At 39.5% G+C, this 18,489-nt stretch overlaps 2 protein-coding genes across 3 annotated transcripts in view; one reads left to right on the top strand and one right to left on the bottom strand.

Moving 5' to 3' along the window:
* Positions 1 to 4,547, bottom strand: part of galnt1 (UDP-N-acetyl-alpha-D-galactosamine:polypeptide N-acetylgalactosaminyltransferase 1) — a 117,184-nt gene extending 112,637 nt beyond the window's left edge. The window contains exon 1 of one of the 2 annotated variants that reach the window (XM_060861431.1): positions 4,040 to 4,547. The gene's annotated coding sequence lies outside the window, so the exon portion shown is untranslated. The remainder of the gene's footprint in view (positions 1 to 4,039) is intronic. The other variant, XM_060861428.1, reaches the window with a different exon arrangement.
* Positions 4,548 to 14,529: 9,982 nt separating this feature from the next.
* ino80c (INO80 complex subunit C) lies at positions 14,530 to 18,259 on the top strand. Its single transcript, XM_060861511.1, has 5 exons — positions 14,530 to 14,831; positions 16,039 to 16,140; positions 16,328 to 16,439; positions 16,536 to 16,603; positions 17,898 to 18,259. The coding sequence occupies exons 1-5, from the start codon at positions 14,616 to 14,618 to the stop codon at positions 18,027 to 18,029; spliced, it is 630 nt and encodes a 209-aa protein (XP_060717494.1). The 5' UTR covers positions 14,530 to 14,615; the 3' UTR covers positions 18,030 to 18,259.
* The last annotated feature ends 230 nt before the right edge of the window (positions 18,260 to 18,489 follow it).

Genomic DNA, 18,489 nt, shown 5'->3' with positions numbered 1-18,489 from the left:
GTCCTGTCTTCTCCGTGTCCTGTCTTCGCCGTCCATTACGTGAGAAGTACGACCACCTCGAATCTATTACAAAAGTCTCTTTCAGATGTGGATCCGCGGCTTATGGCCACTCGCTCTCACGTCTCTCTCGTTAACTCTGTGACCCCTGTGAGCACCAGATCGGCTGTTCTGATAGACGTGGAATTCGGTTCTTCCCTCATTCTCCGATGCCGTGTGCCGGAAAAGTGAGCTGGTCTATTCGGTGAAGCCAGGTGCCGGGAGGAACTCGATCCTTTCCATCTGCTGTCTATGTGTGTGTCAGTCCTCGTGCCCGCTCGGCCGAAGCCGCGTCGCAGAATAGCGCCATTGTTCCACGGCCACTCGCAAAACCACAGACAGGCAAGACCTCACACACAGTGCATTACAAAAAAAAAAAAACTCACACTAATGCACACAAAGAGTTAGTTTACTTACACACAGTGCATCCACTAACTGTTATGGAGGTCTGCAGACGTGCTGTATTCGGCCATTTCTGAGTGCAAATCACAACTCAACAAACACAAACAACAGATTTGGAGATCTGCAGATTTGCTGTATTTGTATGTTTCATTAAATACACTCTCATAACACACACTACATTACACAGCAATTCCAGCTCAATTCTCTCTCTCTCTCTCTCTCACACACAATTTGAGGCTCTACATCAGCAGACTCCTGGTGTTATAGCAGACAGCAGAGAGTGTTTTCAGGTCCCTTTTCTGTGGAATACGATTAACTTGCTAAGACTTGGGCTGGACTTCACCACTCTGATTTTGCAAAACACTTATTCACCCTTGAGGTTTTATTTGTTACACTAGTCTCATGTTTATATTTTCAAATCGAGATGTCCGTGCCGATGCCCCATTTGCCCCCATGTCATACTTTACAAATCATTTCCCTCAAAACAAGACAAGTTTGAAAGCTCAGAGCACACAAACTCTTGCACTTGTTCCCATGTTACACTTTGCTAGAGGGCCAAAGAACAAGCAAATGTAAATATTCCGTGCAAAATATTTGCATTGATAGACACTATGGAAAATACACGAGTACTTGAGTGCACATGCCATGCAGCCTGCCACAGAAATATGAATTGGAGTTAAGCGGTCAGGTTGTGACTGAAGGACCTGAACAAATGTCGGTGCACGTGCACCCCAAGACACCCAGCAATCACGCCAAAGGTAAACATCTGTATTTCTCTCTTAACCGTTTTATACCCGATTCGTCTAGGAGTGAGAAAATTTAATCGCTTGTTTATATAGTAAACTCCCATTTTTGCGTTAGCATCATAGTTGAGTAGCAGCTTTTGTGCTCAGATTAGTCACTGCTTGCACGTGATTCAGGCTAGCATCTGTTAAAGCTAATAAGCATTAACTAACACTTGTTTTTTTTTTGTCAACTGTCAACAAGAAGTAGGTGTGTAACCGCCAAGCGTTTGTATTTGATGGCACTAGTGAAACTGCTTCAATACTACATGACACTGCAGCATGAGATTTCGATCTATGTGTAACCGACCGAGTTCAGGATCACCGTATAGACCTGACCTCAGATGAAACACTAATCAAAGTCTTCATCACCTGACACCCTGGACCCACTACAATTTGTGTATCGTCCCAACAACTCTACCGAAGACACCATCGTTCACCTCTTTCATGCAGCCATCAGCCACAAGGACAGCAGAAAGGGGATTTATGACTAAATGTTTTTTACACTTCCCCCTCAGGGGTGTGTTCTGCTTCACCTGCTATACTCACTGTACATTGGCCTGATCCCCAACAATGACGAGGCAGTTCTACCTAGAAGAGACCCGGAGATATGGTGCCACTACAACAATCTCCACCTGAATGCAGGAAAGGCACAATCAACCATTTACAATCAGCGAGACCCCAGGGGAGGGTTTGTGCAGTTTCTGGTACCTAGCTGTCAAGGTCCTGGCACATCAACACCCTGGTGACAAACACCCAGCAGCATCTTTATCACCTTTGAAGCTTAAAGGACTTTAAACTGCCTTCTCGGGTGCTAAGAATCTTCTACACTTGCACCTTATTGGCACCGTGATAGGAAGCATCACAGCCTGGTTTGAGAACATCATCAAGCAAATGGCGATGCAATCAGCCGCCGAGTGCATCGTCTACACTGAGCTGCAGCGACAGAATGAAGAGTGAAGAAGATCGTGAAGGACCTCAGTCATCTGAGTAACAGACTCTTCTCTCTGTTGTGGTCAGGGAAACGCTTGCACTCCTTGAAGGCAAACACAGGGAGTATAAGGAGGAGCTTCTTCCCGCAAGCCTAGAGCCTGGACTTTTCTGGACTTGTCCCATAATACCTACTACCTCAGATGGATTTGTCCACAGCTCAGTTTGCAAAACTGCGCATTTGGCACTTATCACAATTCTATATTCATTTAATTCATATCAGTGCATGTTTTTTTTTTTTTTTATTGTACAGCAAATTCCATTTTATTTCCTTATTATTCTATTTTACTTTTAATTCCATTTTAGACTTTTTTTTTTAATCTGACTCTACAACGAGCAACAAGCATTTCACTGCATGTCTTACCGTGTAAATGACAAATAAAATTTGAATCGGAATTTGAGGTGAATTTGAATCTGTGGTCGGCCTAAGGTTCGTTTGAGAAAGATGACGCAAAAAAGGCAAATGTTTGTAATGTAAAACTGAAACGTACTTCAACACCCTGGATGTGGTTGTGTAACAGATTACAGAGGTGTGTAATATATTACAATGGTCTCTGGTGCTGGGTGAAATGGACAAGATGTTTGATACTCAACTGGACTTTTGACCCGGTTTGAACTGGTAACAAGCGAATACATCAAAACATCTAATATATTAACCAATGCAGGGTTCAGTTGGATCAGTGTTAAGGATCCTTCGATTAAAGGGTGGCATAAGGTTTCTTATTTTAAATAATTCCACTACGACTTCTTACAACATTCGGTGTTATGTATTATTAATGTCTGCGACGTCTGATTACTTATTTGATCTGTCTGCACGTTTTGTTAATAACGAGGAGCAGAAGACTCGGTTTGATAAAGCGTAATGAATAATCTGTTTACGATTGTCGACTCTTTTTTTTTTTTTTTCGTTCCAGATTCTTTATTTTTTTATTTATTTTCCTTTCTTAAAATAAAACCGATATAATGATTCAGCTCTAATAAGGAGGAAAGAGTCTGTTACATCAACCCTAAAAAAATAATGCAAAGATCACTCTTTCTTTTTTAGTAATAATAAACATTTTACTGGATTTGTCCAGATCAGATTCCTGGCTGGCGTCCTCCAGACAGCCGACCGAGCTCTCTAATCTCCTAATGGTTGTGCGAGTGATTACCGAGCTGCAAGAGCATCTTCCGACTGCACGATCAATCATCGAGCGCCGTACCGAATTTTCAAAAAAAACGTCCAGCTTCGAGACGTGTAATCGAACCCAGGGACGTGGCGGCGGAGCGAGAGCTGTCTGACTGACAACTTACCGAGCTCAAGGCTCACAACGTAACCTCGATGATGTCATAATTCTCACGCCAGTCTGTTTGTGATGTCATGACGTGAGGAGTTTGAGATGTCGATGTTGTTGTTGCAGTCGTTGTTGTTATAAAGGAATAAAACCTCGTGAGAAATCCAGCATCCTGCAGACCCGATATTCGTCCCGGATGGACCCGGCGTGTCCTTTTTTAATGATCTACAATCTCTTAACACTATTAACAACTTAACAGGAAGCTCTTTAAGTGACATAACATGAGGTTAAACCCCATGAACATCCTCATTCCCTCATGGAGTCTTTAACACCTATTAGATTTTCAACTAAATGTAAATAATAAAACATCAGCAGTTGTTCACAAGTTGAACTGAAATCTCAGGAAATAATAGAAAAGAAATACAAAAAAGTTGGTTAATTTTAGATTCACATTAAAAACAATAAAGAGTTGGAGTAAGTTGTTTATTAAAATCAACACCTAAACCAGACAGATTTTAATAGGACAATTTCTCCCAAAGCTGTAAAGGAAGTTACCTTTAAAAGGTGAAGTCTTGTAGCACTCAGCAGTCTGGAGGGTTTCCTTTGCTGAAAGGTTTAGAGATGTTGATAAAGTGGCATTTTTTTCACCATTAGTATCCGTCGTTATAGCGGCGCTGGCAACCAAAATGTCCTTGAAAACCCGTTTTTTCCGTTATTAATTAGTGTGTGCGGTCGTTTAAACCGCCGCGTCTTCGGCAGCCTCAGTGGGGGGGGAAAGAGCAGCAGTTTCTGGGCCGTTAGCCTCGTTGTGTCCCGGTGAAGACCTGGAGCTCTCGTTTCTGGAGACCATACAATGAGTTACGGGGAAGATTTACGCGGAAAACTAGCCTTTCTTCGTGAGTATTCGAATTCAAACAAAAATGGCGACGTCGGAGTGAATTCGCACCGAGGGTTCACTCCGCTAAGCGGGGACTGGGGACAGAAGTGTGCCGGGTTTGCGTGCGCGTTACACGGACACGGCTCGAGCTGAAGAGCCGCTGCCTGCTGGAAGAGGAGGAGCCGGAGGAAACTCCAGCTCCGCCCACTGACTCAACCCGGAAGAAAAATTCGCACATAACGGTTACGTCCTCAATAGAAAGATGCAGTGGGCATCAACTGAGATGAAGCACCGCCCCCTCTAAAGAGCACAGCCAATAACGTTGCTACATACCGAAAGCGCAGCCAATCAAAATGCGTATTTTTACATATGCATATCCTTGTCCTAACAAAAGCAAACAATCCTTTTTAAAAATCTGACAACGTTTAAAACGCAGCAATCATAAACACGATGTAGCTTTATAATCAACATCAGAGGGCAGTTACACACTCACATTCAGTAAATAAGCAAACTTTTTTGTTTTTATTGGACACTGTAGACGTGTCTAAGAACTGCAGCTGCAATCATAAACACTTTCTTGTGCTCATCTGAGGATTCATTGAGAAAGCACTAAAAAAAACTACACAAACAAATTGATTTATAATCTATTGTCACTCAGAAGAGGATGTTCCCTGTTTCGAGTCTTTCCTCTCGAGGTTTCTTCCTCGTTTCATCTGATTTTCATTGTCTACTTCCTTTAGACAACCTGAGGACAAAACCTGGTGTTAAACCAGACACAGAAGGAAAGGTTTATTTATGAGGAAAGCAAAATTTTAATCCACTTCTGGGTTTTTTTGTGAAGCTTCTTCCTGAAACTGTCTTTAAAAATAATGAAATATTGGATTTGGTTAAATTAATATATAATTGTGCTTCCTGTAAGGCAAAGAGAGTCTTCTTTATCAGACTGAATCCCTTTTTATTTAAGATAAGATAAGATAAGATATACCTTTATTCGTTCCACAATGGGGAAATTTCTCTGTTACAGCAGCGAAGAGAAAGAAATGCAAATGTATATATAAAAAAAGAGACATAATATAATATACAGTATATACACAACGCAATGTATAAATACAGAGAAGAAGAAAAAAGAGAGACCATGAGTAAATACATTTAGCAGACACTCTTATCCAGAGTGACTTACATTTTTATTTCAGTTTATACACCTGAGCAATTGAGGGTTAAGGGCCTTGCTCAGGGGCCCATCAGTGGCAACTTGGTGGACCTGGGATTTAAACCCATGACCTTCCGATCAGTAGTAGAACACCTTAACCACTGAGCTACCACATAGTTACGCTAACAGATATATTGCAAAAGTCTAACATATTTGTTAGACTTTTAAATTATATTTACATCCACATCAGCAGTGAATCATAACTATTACTACTCTTTATTGTTATTATTTTTAGTATTATTAATTTTATTATTGTTTTTTTTATTATTATTATTATTATTATTCTAATTATTAATAATATTCAAATATAATGATAAGAAGAAGAAGAATCACCATCAAGTTCACTGAAATGCACATGGATTTTCTGCTTTGAATAAGTAAGTAGTTAAGACATTAGGCAAAACAAGAAATGAACGATAGGGGCACTGTGGTGTAGTGTCTAGCATGTTTGCTATGTGTTGACACATACAGTGATTTTATCGATGCAAGTCACCAGTCGCCAGTAGGTCTTCCTACCTCTGGTTGCCATAGTAATAACATTTATCAGTGGGTGTTGCAACTTGCGTTCCAAATCATAAAGCATCGTCTTGTTACTGGACACACCCACATCTAGTCGCCAGTGGTTTTCTGTCGCTCATGTCCCTGTCACAAGGCCTCATCCATTGAAAACTGAAAACGGATGATCTCCAGCCACTTTGTCGATGCGAGTCGCTGTAGGTGTGAATTCACCTTAAACTTATATTCACACAAAGAGCAACTCTCAGCTACAAAGCAACTGGAAGATCATTAATTTTCAGTAAGATTTCTAAGTTAACTTAGATAGGATAAAAAAAAAATGGCTGTTGATAGCTGCTATAACGTACATGATAACAGGAAACTTGTTTCAGAGACATGACATGAAACTCTGAATTGTTTTGCAGACATGATATTCAACCCTAAATACATAAAAAACAGGATATTTTTGAAGTCAAATTTTAATAAAAATTGTAATCGTTGCCAAATTGCTGTTCTGTAAGAGGAATCCAATTCTGTTGTCGGACAACACCGACCCCTCACTGATTATTTTCTTATAACTTTCTTAGCTAGTGTGATTACATCAGAAGCTACATGTTTGATTAATATTTCTGTAGATGCAAGAATACGTGTGATGTGATCATAACAACAATAATAATGCATGTGTGTATGTGAGATGTTTTCATTCAGCATGGACATTAAAGGTTAACACCACCATTAGCAGGCGTGACACATAGAGGGACTTTCCTTGCTGGATTTAATGTTTACTGAATAGCAGCAGGGTTCGGACAATGGCCTGGGGAAATCATCCTGTCTGTTATGTACTGCAGGTCAACTTTGTCTCATAAAATATTTAGACTTGTTTACAGCTGAGCTACAGCATTGAATCTCCAGCATTGTGGATTAGTGTACAGCATATAAAGATGTAACAACAAGTGTTGTGTTGTCTTGATGAAATGTGATAGAGACGTTCTGTTCGTGACACCTTGTTGCTCTTCTCTCATTTTAGAAACACTTGAGAGAACTAGAGAACAAACAAATAGTGTGTAAGGCTACAAGCAGGAACTGTAAGATGTGTGTGTGTCTTCCCGAGGAATAAAAATAAACTGTAGGCTATTATTATTAAGGAAATTGGGTTTTTTAATTTGTAATTGGGACTATGGTTATGAGCTTTGGGTCATGACCGAAAGGACAAGATCCCGGATACAGGCAGCTGAAATTAGTTTCCTCCGCAGTGTGGCCGGGCGCTCCCTTAGAGATAGGGTGAGGAGCTCGGTCACTCGGGAGGAGCTCAGAGTAGAGCCGCTGCTCCTCCACATCGAGAGGAGTCAGCTGAGGTGGCTCGGGCATCTGTTCGGGATGCCTCCTGGACGCCTCCCTGGGGATGTGTTCCGGGCATGTCCAACCGGGAGGAGGCCCCGAGGAAGACCTAGGACACGCTGGAGGGACTATGTCTCTCGGCTGGCCTGGGAACGCCTCGGTATTCCCCCTGAGGAGCTGGAGGAAGTGTCTGGGGAGAGGGAAGTCTGGGTGTCCCTGCTCAGACTGCTGCCCCCGCGACCCGGCCCCGGATAAGCGGTAGAAGATGGATGGATGGATGGATGGATGGATGGATGGATGGATGGATGGATGGATGGATGGATAGGTTTTTTTTTGCATCTTGTAACACCTTACATGCTTCTTCCAGGAGACACGCTGGTTCTGCTGCCATTATGTCTTTCTTAATACATCATTTTAATTAATGGCATCCAATCAATTCTAACATGTTTATGAATCTATGGATTGTATTTTCATATTTGTATAAATTTTTTATAAAATAATTTTATAAAAATTTTTATAACATTTTTATAAAATTTATTGTATGAATTAAACAAAAACAAAATGATCTTTAAAGGATATTTCCAATAAATATAAACACATAAATACAAAAAAAAAACTGTTCTTAGTCTGTGTATGCTGTGTTCAAACCAGAAAGCAAGGAATGGTCTTTTTATTTTATTTTATTTGAGCTTTTCTTGGAGGAAAATTTCTAAAAGGAAATGAATTGGGAAAGGTCAGCATGCTATTCTGCTTAAGACGTATATTTACAGCCTTATTCTGTTTTCATGGCGGAGAAGAGAAACGTGGGATCGGCATGTGCAGAAACATTGTTAAATTTCATTGCACCAGTTCATTCCAGTTTTACTGTCAATCTCTTGCTGCTTTTAAAAAGTAGTGATCTGTACCAGCTGTAGTACATCAGGCATTAATCCATCTATCCATCCATCCAAGATCTGTTTATCTTACCCAAGGTCGCAGGCAGCCTAGAGTCTATCCCAGGTGACTATAACACACACACACAATGGACAATTTGGACATGCCAATCAGCCTACAACACTTGTACGTAGGTTGATTGCAAGTGACTGACTGCAAGTGCACACTCCGAACCAATGTGTCAGGATCACGCCCGGACACATGAATTGAAGCTCCACCTAAAAATCAGGCACTAATACCAATATTTAATTTTCTCAGTAACTGCTGATACACATCTGTGCCATTCAAGATTATTCATCCATTTAAACCTCAGGGACTGAAGTTATGAGAGAAAACATGAAAGTGGAAAAAAGTCCTTTCTGTAATATTTACTGTGTGAAATCCAAACTTGAATTGAATATTTATCTTTTTAATGAAAAAGGAACAAATGCAATGTACACAGATGTCCTTGAGAAAATCTGTGTTTTAAGGAACTCTTTTGTTCCCATGGAGCGTAAATAAGAAGTTCCACACGTGCAAAGCTACCTGGTCATCCCAAACTGATGTTTTATAGTGGTTGCTGAAATAAGGAGAGACTGGAAGAGAGAGCGACTGAGATTATTATTCATCTTCTGCATGGTCTGAACTGTAAATCCGAATGCTATTACTGTAGTAGGAATAATGGATTTCTTATAGGATTAATGGAGAGAGAAAGAGAGAGAGAGAGAGAGAGAGAAATAAATTGTCTCAGTTCTAATTCTACAGGACTGAATATGGCCAGAGCTAATTATTCATTTGGCTCCAGGACAATGTGTGAACTTAACACACTGTCATTACTGAACTTTATTCTTCCACAATGAGGTATAGTATAAGTACCATAAATCAAACTTAAACTTCTAGTCATTATACTAACTGTTATAACAGAGAAATGAGAATGCATTACCCATGATTCAGATTCATTTTAAATGTAATCTATATTTAGGAAACATAAGAAAGGAAAAAAAAATGTACTCTCTACTTCATCTTTTATTATTCATTAAATTGCATTTGTTTAATTAATAGAAACCTAGCGTAGTCAGTCGTAAAAGATTGTTTTTAGTGTTTTCCCTAAATAACATTTAGCATCGTAGTAAACGATGGTATCGGAAAATTCATATAAGGAAAATTGGGGGAACTTTGCAGACTCCCTGGAATCTTCTAATGCGTTTAATTGTAAACTTAAAGCATTTTCCACAGACCTAGAAGATGCCTAGTGCTGTAAAAGGTAGGCCTGTGGTTAATTATCCTGTATCCTCAGAACACGCCTGCAGAATAGTTAATGCAAGGCTATAAAACTCATTTAAGTTGGTAACCAAACCATATCTGCACAGCAGCTTGTGATTTAATCTTACAGTCAGCAGCAGAATGATTACAGTTTTTAGACACGGAAAATATGAATATGAAAAAAAAAACGTCTTGGTGGTTTATTCATCTCACACTGCAAACAGCACAGAAATCGAAGCTTTATTTGAAACACATTTATTAAAAAAAGAAGAAAACCATATATCAAGGATCATTTTATACAGTGTGCAACTTTCTTTACCTACATAACAGCACTGAGTCATCTATTAGAAAAGAGGAATGAATGTGGGACGCTCCTCAAATACACATTTCCTCCACATCCTTCAAGGTTTTAGGTCTATTCATATGGACCACAGTTTATATCTCTGATGGCCATGTTGTGATCTTGGTTCTATGGCTATTGATCTATTTTTTATGTGGTTTTATATGTATGTTCTACATCACTGTCCTGCTAGAACATCTTCCCATGATGCAGCTGTATCTTTTTGACAAAGGCAGCCAGAGTTCCATGTAAAATCTCCTGGGAATTGGAACTATGGTTCTTAGTGTCTTTAGAGGAAAAACAGCCCTAAAACATCACAGATCCTCCACCATGCTTACCTCTTTTTACTAATACACTGCCATTACACTCCACCGGCAAAATAAAAACCGAAGTCTCAGACATTTTTATTCGGTATAAACAAGTTAATTATATGATAGCTGCAAGTCAGATATAAAATTAATCAGGACACTGTTGACTTTCAGGCTGGGATGTTTTTTGCTTCTGTTGGGGATTGAAGATAAAGCCTTAAATTTCAGCTCATGAACAAGCACTTGGGGCACCTCAGAGAGCAGAAATGGGTTTGATATCGCCATTTACTTTGAAGATAAAAACATTTGTGTGAAAAAAACAAACCATTTGTGGGGTTTTTTTGGAACTTTGAAAATTCCAAACTAACCCCTAGTAGACTCAGGACAAACAGACATTATTATGAAAGACTAGAAATTCATAAAGCCCTGATTGTTTACTTTTATATGAACCATGAACTTCCACTGTGGTGTGTAACATGACAAAGAAACTCAATGGTGAACAGGAGCACTAATTAATTTGACCATTGAACCTGGTTCCAGTTAAAGTTCCTGTAGCGTTTAGCAAACTCCAGGTGGTTCATGGTAGACGAAAGCATTGTATGGTGTGTAATTTTAATTTAACAGACTTGTGATGCCAAATACTGCAATCTTCTGCAACTTTGTGTCAGAAAACCATCCTCTTTACTGTTTGCATAAACAACATTTTAAGACCTTGCATGATTTATAAAGGTCAACATATATCTCACTCATTCACTCTCACTCATTTTCTACCGCTTATCCGAACTACCTCGGGTCACGGGGAGCCTGTGCCTATCTCAGGCGTCATCGGGCATCAAGGCAGGATACACCCTGAATGGAGTTCAACATATATCTTCATTTATTATTCTGTAGCTGCCCATAGGCTCTGGAACAGCTGCCTTTTAACATCAGGACATCTCCAACATTGAATGTTTTTAAAGCTAGAGTGATTAATGATGCACTCTGGTTATTGTTGTTTTTGATATCAGTGTCTCTGAATACTAGATTTCTTATTGTAATGCACTTTGGGGAAACTTCTGTTGTGTTAAATATGCTCTATAAATCAAATCTGACTTGACTTTTTGGAAAAAAAAAAATCATCTGTTGTGTTTTTCCATCTATTTTTCTCTCAGACTTATATTCATGTACTTGACTGACTTACTTCAGCTCTTTTAGTCCATCCATCTCCAAGCTTCCTTGTGAGATGTTTTTCTGCTCATCACAGTTGTAAAGAGTGTTTATTTGGTTACTGTAGACTTCCTGTCATCTCAAACCGGTATTGCCATTCTCCTCTAACTAATCATCAACAAAGCATTTCCTGGGGAACTGCTAGTCACTGGATGTGTTGTTGTTGTTGTTATGTTTTAATCCCTGTCAGCAGTTTATGAAATACTCACACCAGCCCATTTGACACAGAGAATCAAGCCACGGTCAAAATCGAAAGATTTTGTTTTTTTAATCAAGTGTAGAGAAAGTGTTGTCTCCCATTGTTGCACAGCTCAGCTCAGAAATCCCAAGACTGGTTATCATTCTTATAAGCAATAACAAGAGTAAATGTGATTCACAAAGAAGCATGTAGAAGACGTGTCTGTACTGCGGAATGATATATAATACCTTATAGTGTAATAGCATAATGATCATAACTGGATCAAGTCACACAACATTAACTTCCTCTTAAAGAAAAAATCATGTTCATCACATGCACATTAAAAAAGAGACATTAAAAAATAAGAAAATAAGGTAAACTGTAAACATCCAACCCAACATCTATAACCCCGTCTTAACACCTGCATTAGTATCAACTCAGGAGGAAATAAAACTGCTTATCCTCTTGTTTTGAGGTGTCAGCATTTCTTACATCCACGTATGTTGGCAGTTTTGGAGAATATGTTATTTGACATTCGGAATTCAGTTTATTTTACTGACCTTGGATTGTTTGGTTTGGCATTTAGATTTTACATTTTCATAGCCATCATTCCTAGAAACAGTGCAGTGCTGTCCTCTTCTGTTTGTCTGGTGAATGTATTTGCAGAACTCCTACAAGGACTGAACAGTTATTTAGCCCTTCCTTATTGCCATATAACATTTGCATGTTCACATAAGATAACTAATCAATTAGACTAAAGCATTTTCTAAATGCTCTAATAAATTAAAATGTATTTTATTTGAAATGCAACAAATGTCACTTCACAAAAAAGATAGACAAACGTTATTGACAAATATTCATTCATTCATTCATCTTCTACCGCTTATCCGAACTACCTCGGGTCACGGGGAGCCTGTGCCTATCTCAGGCGTCATTGGGCATCAAGGCAGGATACACCCTGGACGGAGTGCCAACCCATCGCAGGGCACACACACACACACTCTCATTCACTCACGCAATCACACACTAGGGACAATTTTCCAGAGATGCCAATCAACCTACCATGCATGTCTTTGGACCGGGGGAGGAAACCGGAGTACCCGGAGGAAACCCCCGAGGCACGGGGAGAACATGCAAACTCCACACACACAAGGTGGAGGAGGGAATCGAACCCCGACCCTGGAGGTGTGAGGCGAACGTGCTAACCACTAAGCCACCGTGCCCCCTCTATTGACAAATACATTCTATATATTAATTTTTAAAAAATACACACATTAATAGGGTTTTAAAAGAAAAAACTGTTGTACAATCAAATTAGCATCATACATTTTAAATTTCGAGCTGAATCTTAATAAAAACTATTTCTTAATATGTGAATATGATTATTAGTGAAGCAACATCTCTAGTACTATGGCATTTGAACTTATGTATATAAATACACACATTTATTTTTTGTTACACCATTAAATAAAATATAATTTTACATTTTAACATTGCAAAGAAAATGAAAACATCTGATGTAAGGATAAGGATAGACTCAATATAGCCTTAATCTTTCCATATAGAGTAGCAGCCAATGCTTTTTTCACTGCAGTATTCAGACTTTTACACGAACCCTAACCCTATAACCACATCTCAGCTTTGTGTTTATTTAATGATGTTAGTCTGTAAATCTTCAGACACAAACTTCACATAGTACACACTAGCATTTTCTAATGGAAGATTTACATACACACAGTTAGAGCAATCAAAAAGTCAAGTAAAGTTCTATAAGTGGTATACTAAGTGGTTATAATAAGTGGTTATAAACCACTTATAATAAGTGGTTTACCTATCAAGGTAAAGCAGAAGTGACATATTTGATATAAAGATTAGTGAATGGAAGCAGAGTTGAAAAAATGAAAGTAATCCAAATATCAGAATAAAGTGGGCTTCACAACCTTCAGGGTTCCTGGTCAGTGGTTTATGTGTCTGAGCTAGACAATGTATATAATATATATAAAAATATATAATAATTGTGAGAGAATATCATCAAAAATGCATTAAATACATAATGACCAGGACACTGGGAGGTGGTGAGGTTGTGAGTTTGATTCCCACGTCCACCAAGCTGCCGCTGCTGGGCCCCTGGGCAGGGCCCTTAACCCTCAATTGCCCAGTTGTATAAATTGGATAAGGGTGTCTGCTAAATGCTGGAAATGTAAATGTATAACACGCATCTTAATGCCTTCGCGTCTCGTTATCTACTAGTGATCATGTCGTTCGAGACAGATGTTAATCCACTGTACATACAACTGCCTTTTTATTATCCACTCTACATACAACTGCATTTATTATATACGTGTTCATGTCTTATCATTGCCATTCTGTTTACACTGTGGAGCTCCTGTACTAGAACAAATTGTGAAAACATACTTGGCAATAAAGACCTTTCTGATTCTGATTCTGATTCTAATGTAAGTGTGGGCAGGGCCTGTGTGTGTCCATGTGGGTTTCTTCCCATCACGCAAAAATATCAGTAGGTGGACGGACAACATATAGATTATGTGTGGAAGGAAAGGGATGGGAAAAAAGATGGAAGTCTGGCATTTCCTTGGAATGGAATGGAAGGAACTGGCTGTGGAACTTCTGTACGTCGCTCTGGATAAGGGCGTCTGCCAAATGCTGTAAATGTAAATGTAAAACAACACTAAATTGCCCCTAGGTCTGAATGGTGCGGTGTGTTGATCTGGTGTCCAGGACTGGAGTCTGTTCCCTGCATCAAACCCAGTGTTTCCAGGATAGATGAGCAGTAAAAAATGGTTACTAACAAAACAAAGAATGAATGAAAAAATCAGTAGAAGTTGAAAGAAAAAGGTTTACTTTCCAGACCAGTAGATGGCAGTATCACGCCATAACGTTACATATAAACAGCCTCAACTCACCGAGGAAGAGGAGCCTCGTATGCTAGCATGTAGCATTTAATGGGTAACTGTCAGTCTGGCTATTTTAATGATTAAAACTCATGGCTGCTCAGTGTCCATCTGAGTCATTTATCACAGGAGAGACAAATCCTGCGGTTAATAACAACGTTAAACATTTATCAATAACACCGAGTGCTCAAGCTAAAGGGAAGAAACGAGCCGTTAGCCCGGCGGCTCAAATGCTAACACAGCCGAACAGCAACAACAACAACAAACGGAGGAAAGTTCACTCAGTATCAGGAGTCAGTCACACGCAGGTAAAAACCTGGAGGATTCACGTGTTGTAACTTTTCTGGGTTTTCTGGTAACTGAATAAACACCTCTACAGTTTAATGTCCAGTGTTAAGCCTTCAAATGGTCAGGTGTCCACATACTTTTGGCTTCACTCACTCAGTTCTGTCCATTCATTCATTCATTTTCTACCGCTTATCCGAACTACCTCTGGTCACGGGGAGCCTGTGCCTATCTCAGGCGTCATCGGGCATCAAGGCAGGATACACCCTGGACGGAGTGCCAACCCATCACAGGGCACACACACACTCTCATTCACTCACGCAATCACACACTAGGGACAATTTTCCAGAGATGCCAATCAACCTACCATGCATGAGAGATTTTTTTTGGTATTGATGGTCATTATTTCCTTCTCTTTACTTCTCTCTCTCTCACTCACTCACACACACACAAACCAATGTTAGTGTGTGTTTGGGTTAATGTCTGTCATTAAGGCTAAATATTATTGTTGTTGTTGTTGTTGTTGTTATTATTATTGATCTTTATTTTGTTAGTTTACACATTTCCCCCCTTCAGATCCTTCAGGAGCATCACAAAAGTTTTGACACATGCTATGTAACGGATTAAGTTTATGTCTGTTTTATGGGCCACACGTGTGATACCAAAGAGATTTTTTTTTTGTATTGATGGTCATTATTCCCTTCCATTCCTTTCCTTCTATTTTCTTTCCCCTCTCTCTCTCTCTCTCTCTCTCTCTCTCTCTCTCTCTCTCTCTCTCACTCACTCACTCACTCACTCACTCACTCACACACACACACACACACACACACACACACACACACACACACACACACACACACACCAGGGCTAGTGTGTGTATGTTAACGTCTCTCATTAAGGCTAAATATTATTATTATTATTGATCTTATTTTCTTAGTTTACACATTTGGATTCACATTTGGATCTCCTCCTTTGGGTTCTTCAGGAGCATCACAAACGTTTTGACACATGCTATGTAATGGATTAAGTTTAAGTCTGTTTTTTGGGCCACACGTGTGATACTAAGAGATTTTTTTTGGTATTGATGGTCATTATTTCCTTCTATTTCATTCCATCCCTTTCCTTCTCTGTCCACCAGGGCTAGTGTGTGTTTGGGTTAACTTCTGTCATTAAGGCTAAATATTCTTATTATTGATGTTATTTAGTTTGTTTATACATTTCCCCCTTTAGATTCTCCCAGTGGAACTGGCAGATGGAAAGTTGGTTCCTACAGTGGATGTAATTGCAGAACCAGTTACAAAGCCTCTGTCTTTTAAAGACCCCAACTTTGTGGTAAGTCTTCAGAAAAAAAGACTGCATTAGGGTTAGGCATTTCTCAAAAGACGATAAACACGAACAACTGAAACTGTAGGTCGATACTGATGCTCGTGTTCAATCGAAATGATCTTGCACACAGTCCATTTTGTTCCTGTATACTGATATACTGTATACTGGTTCATTTTGCTCTTGTTCTTTGCAGCACTCTGGTATTGGAGGGGTGGCTGCAGGGAAAAAGAATCGGACATGGAAGAACCTGAAGCAGATTCTGGCAGCAGAGAGAGCACTGCCTTGGAAAATCTGTGATCCTAACTGTATGTCTGAGTCATGGTTAAACTGATACAAACAAAATGATATTATTATTATTATTACTATATATTTTTTAATTAGACTCTTCTGATTTCTGACAGATTATAATATAGATGCTCCTCCTTCCATGAAGCCTCCTAAAAAGTATTCTGATATTTCAGGCTTACCGGTAAGTTCTGTGCTCTTGATTGTTGATCTGTTGATTTAGGTGGTACGGTGGCTTGGTAGATAGCACGCCTGCTGCACACCTCCATGGTTGATGGTTTAATTCCCACATCTGTCATGCATGTGTGTATGAAGTTTGTATGATTTCTGGAATAGATTCCAGGTTCATCCTCAACAAGCATGGTTCGTTTCTCCTGAGCTGTTTAACTGTAAGGTGACTCCATGTGGCTTTGTGGTATTTTTTACATACCTGTATGCTCCTGATTGTGATTGTGTCATCTCTGCATGCTAATTAATCCTCAAGCTTAGACAGCCAGATTGCATGTCGCCTGATACGTGTCCTAGAGCATCTGGTGGGATTTGGAACACTCACGTACCGCGCATTAAGCTTAAGCATACTTGACAAAATAACATTTTTTTTTGTTTAGGGAACGTCAATAAATTATAGGGGCTTTGTTTTAAATTTCTGGTTGTTAAACCTACTGTCTGTCAGCCAGCTATAAATTGTGCTGCACTTCATTAGCAATTATGACAGCTCATTACCCTAAAATGAGCTAAAGACTTGAATCCGTTTTCCTTTTTATTTTCCCCAGTTTGAACATGCATTGTCTGTGTTTAGCAATAAAATGTGTGCCAATAGTTTTGCAGTGTATTATTTAGATTGTATTAGACTTTTTATTTAAAGGTAGGCTGTATTTAGCTCAAGCACGTTCGCCTCACACCTCCAGGGTCGGGGTTTGATTCCCGCCTCCACCTTGTGAGTTTGCATGTTCTCCCCGTGCCTCGGGGGTTTCCTCTGGGTACTCCGGTTTCCTCCCTTGGTCCAAAGACATGCATGGTAGGTTGATTGGCATCTCTGGAAAATTGTCCGTAGTGTGTGATTGCGTGAGTGAATGAGAGTGTGTGTGTGTGTGCCCTGTGATGGGTTGGCACTCCGTCCAGGGTGTATCCTGCCTTGATGCCCGATGACGCCTGAGATAGGCACAGGCTCCCTGTGTCCCGAGGTAGTTCGGATAAGCGGTAGAAGATGAGTGAGTGAGAGTGTATTTAGTTCACACCGAATATTTATTATATAATTTGATGAATACCATCTGATCAGAGAATCTTATTTAATCCTTTAATATGATGTGGTTTTTGTTCTGATTGAATATCAGTTGCTGTAGAATTAAGCACGAAGAGCCACTTTGAATAATGAAATGCTAAAGGAACGTCGGGTCACACAGCTTTTGCTTCGAAGCAGATTAATTTATGTGCATGAAATTGTTTTGCTAATGCTTTTGGGCATTTTGTGTCTCCAGGCAAACTACACAGACCCTCAGACTAAGCTGCGATTTACCTCCACCGAAGAGTTTTCATACATCCGTCTACTACCTACAGATGTCGTGACAGGATACCTGACTCTGCGAAAGGCCACCTGCATCGTGCCCTGATCATCACACATGCAACAATAACCCGTTCTCAATTTTCTGAATATATGAAGACAAAACTAAACTTAAGGAAATGACCCCAAGCTCATGTGACTTCCTGAGTGACTTCTTTTGATTCTTGTTAATTGTAACCTTGTATATATGTACATGACTGATACTTAAGGTCTTATTAACTGTATTTTTAAGACTCATGCAAATGTTTGCTTATTAAATGTTAATTGATTAAATCAGAAGATATTTTGGATGTTGTGATTTGCTGAAATATATAAAATGCCGCTTCTTTGTTAAAGTGCTTTCTGTTAGTTTTCTTAACACGTGGCTGTGTTTTGCTGGCCTCTGCGGTTATAGATAAGAAATTAAAAGCATGAAATTGTTAATAGATTGCAAAATTAAATTCGATAAAATAAGCTTACATTACACCAATGCACACTGATGTTATCATATGGCTACAACATGGAGCAGC

The sequence above is a fragment of the Tachysurus vachellii genome, chromosome 25, assembly GCF_030014155.1.
Source record: "Tachysurus vachellii isolate PV-2020 chromosome 25, HZAU_Pvac_v1, whole genome shotgun sequence".
NCBI lineage: Eukaryota > Metazoa > Chordata > Actinopteri > Siluriformes > Bagridae > Tachysurus > Tachysurus vachellii.
This window is presented reverse-complemented; position numbering and strand designations above follow the sequence as displayed.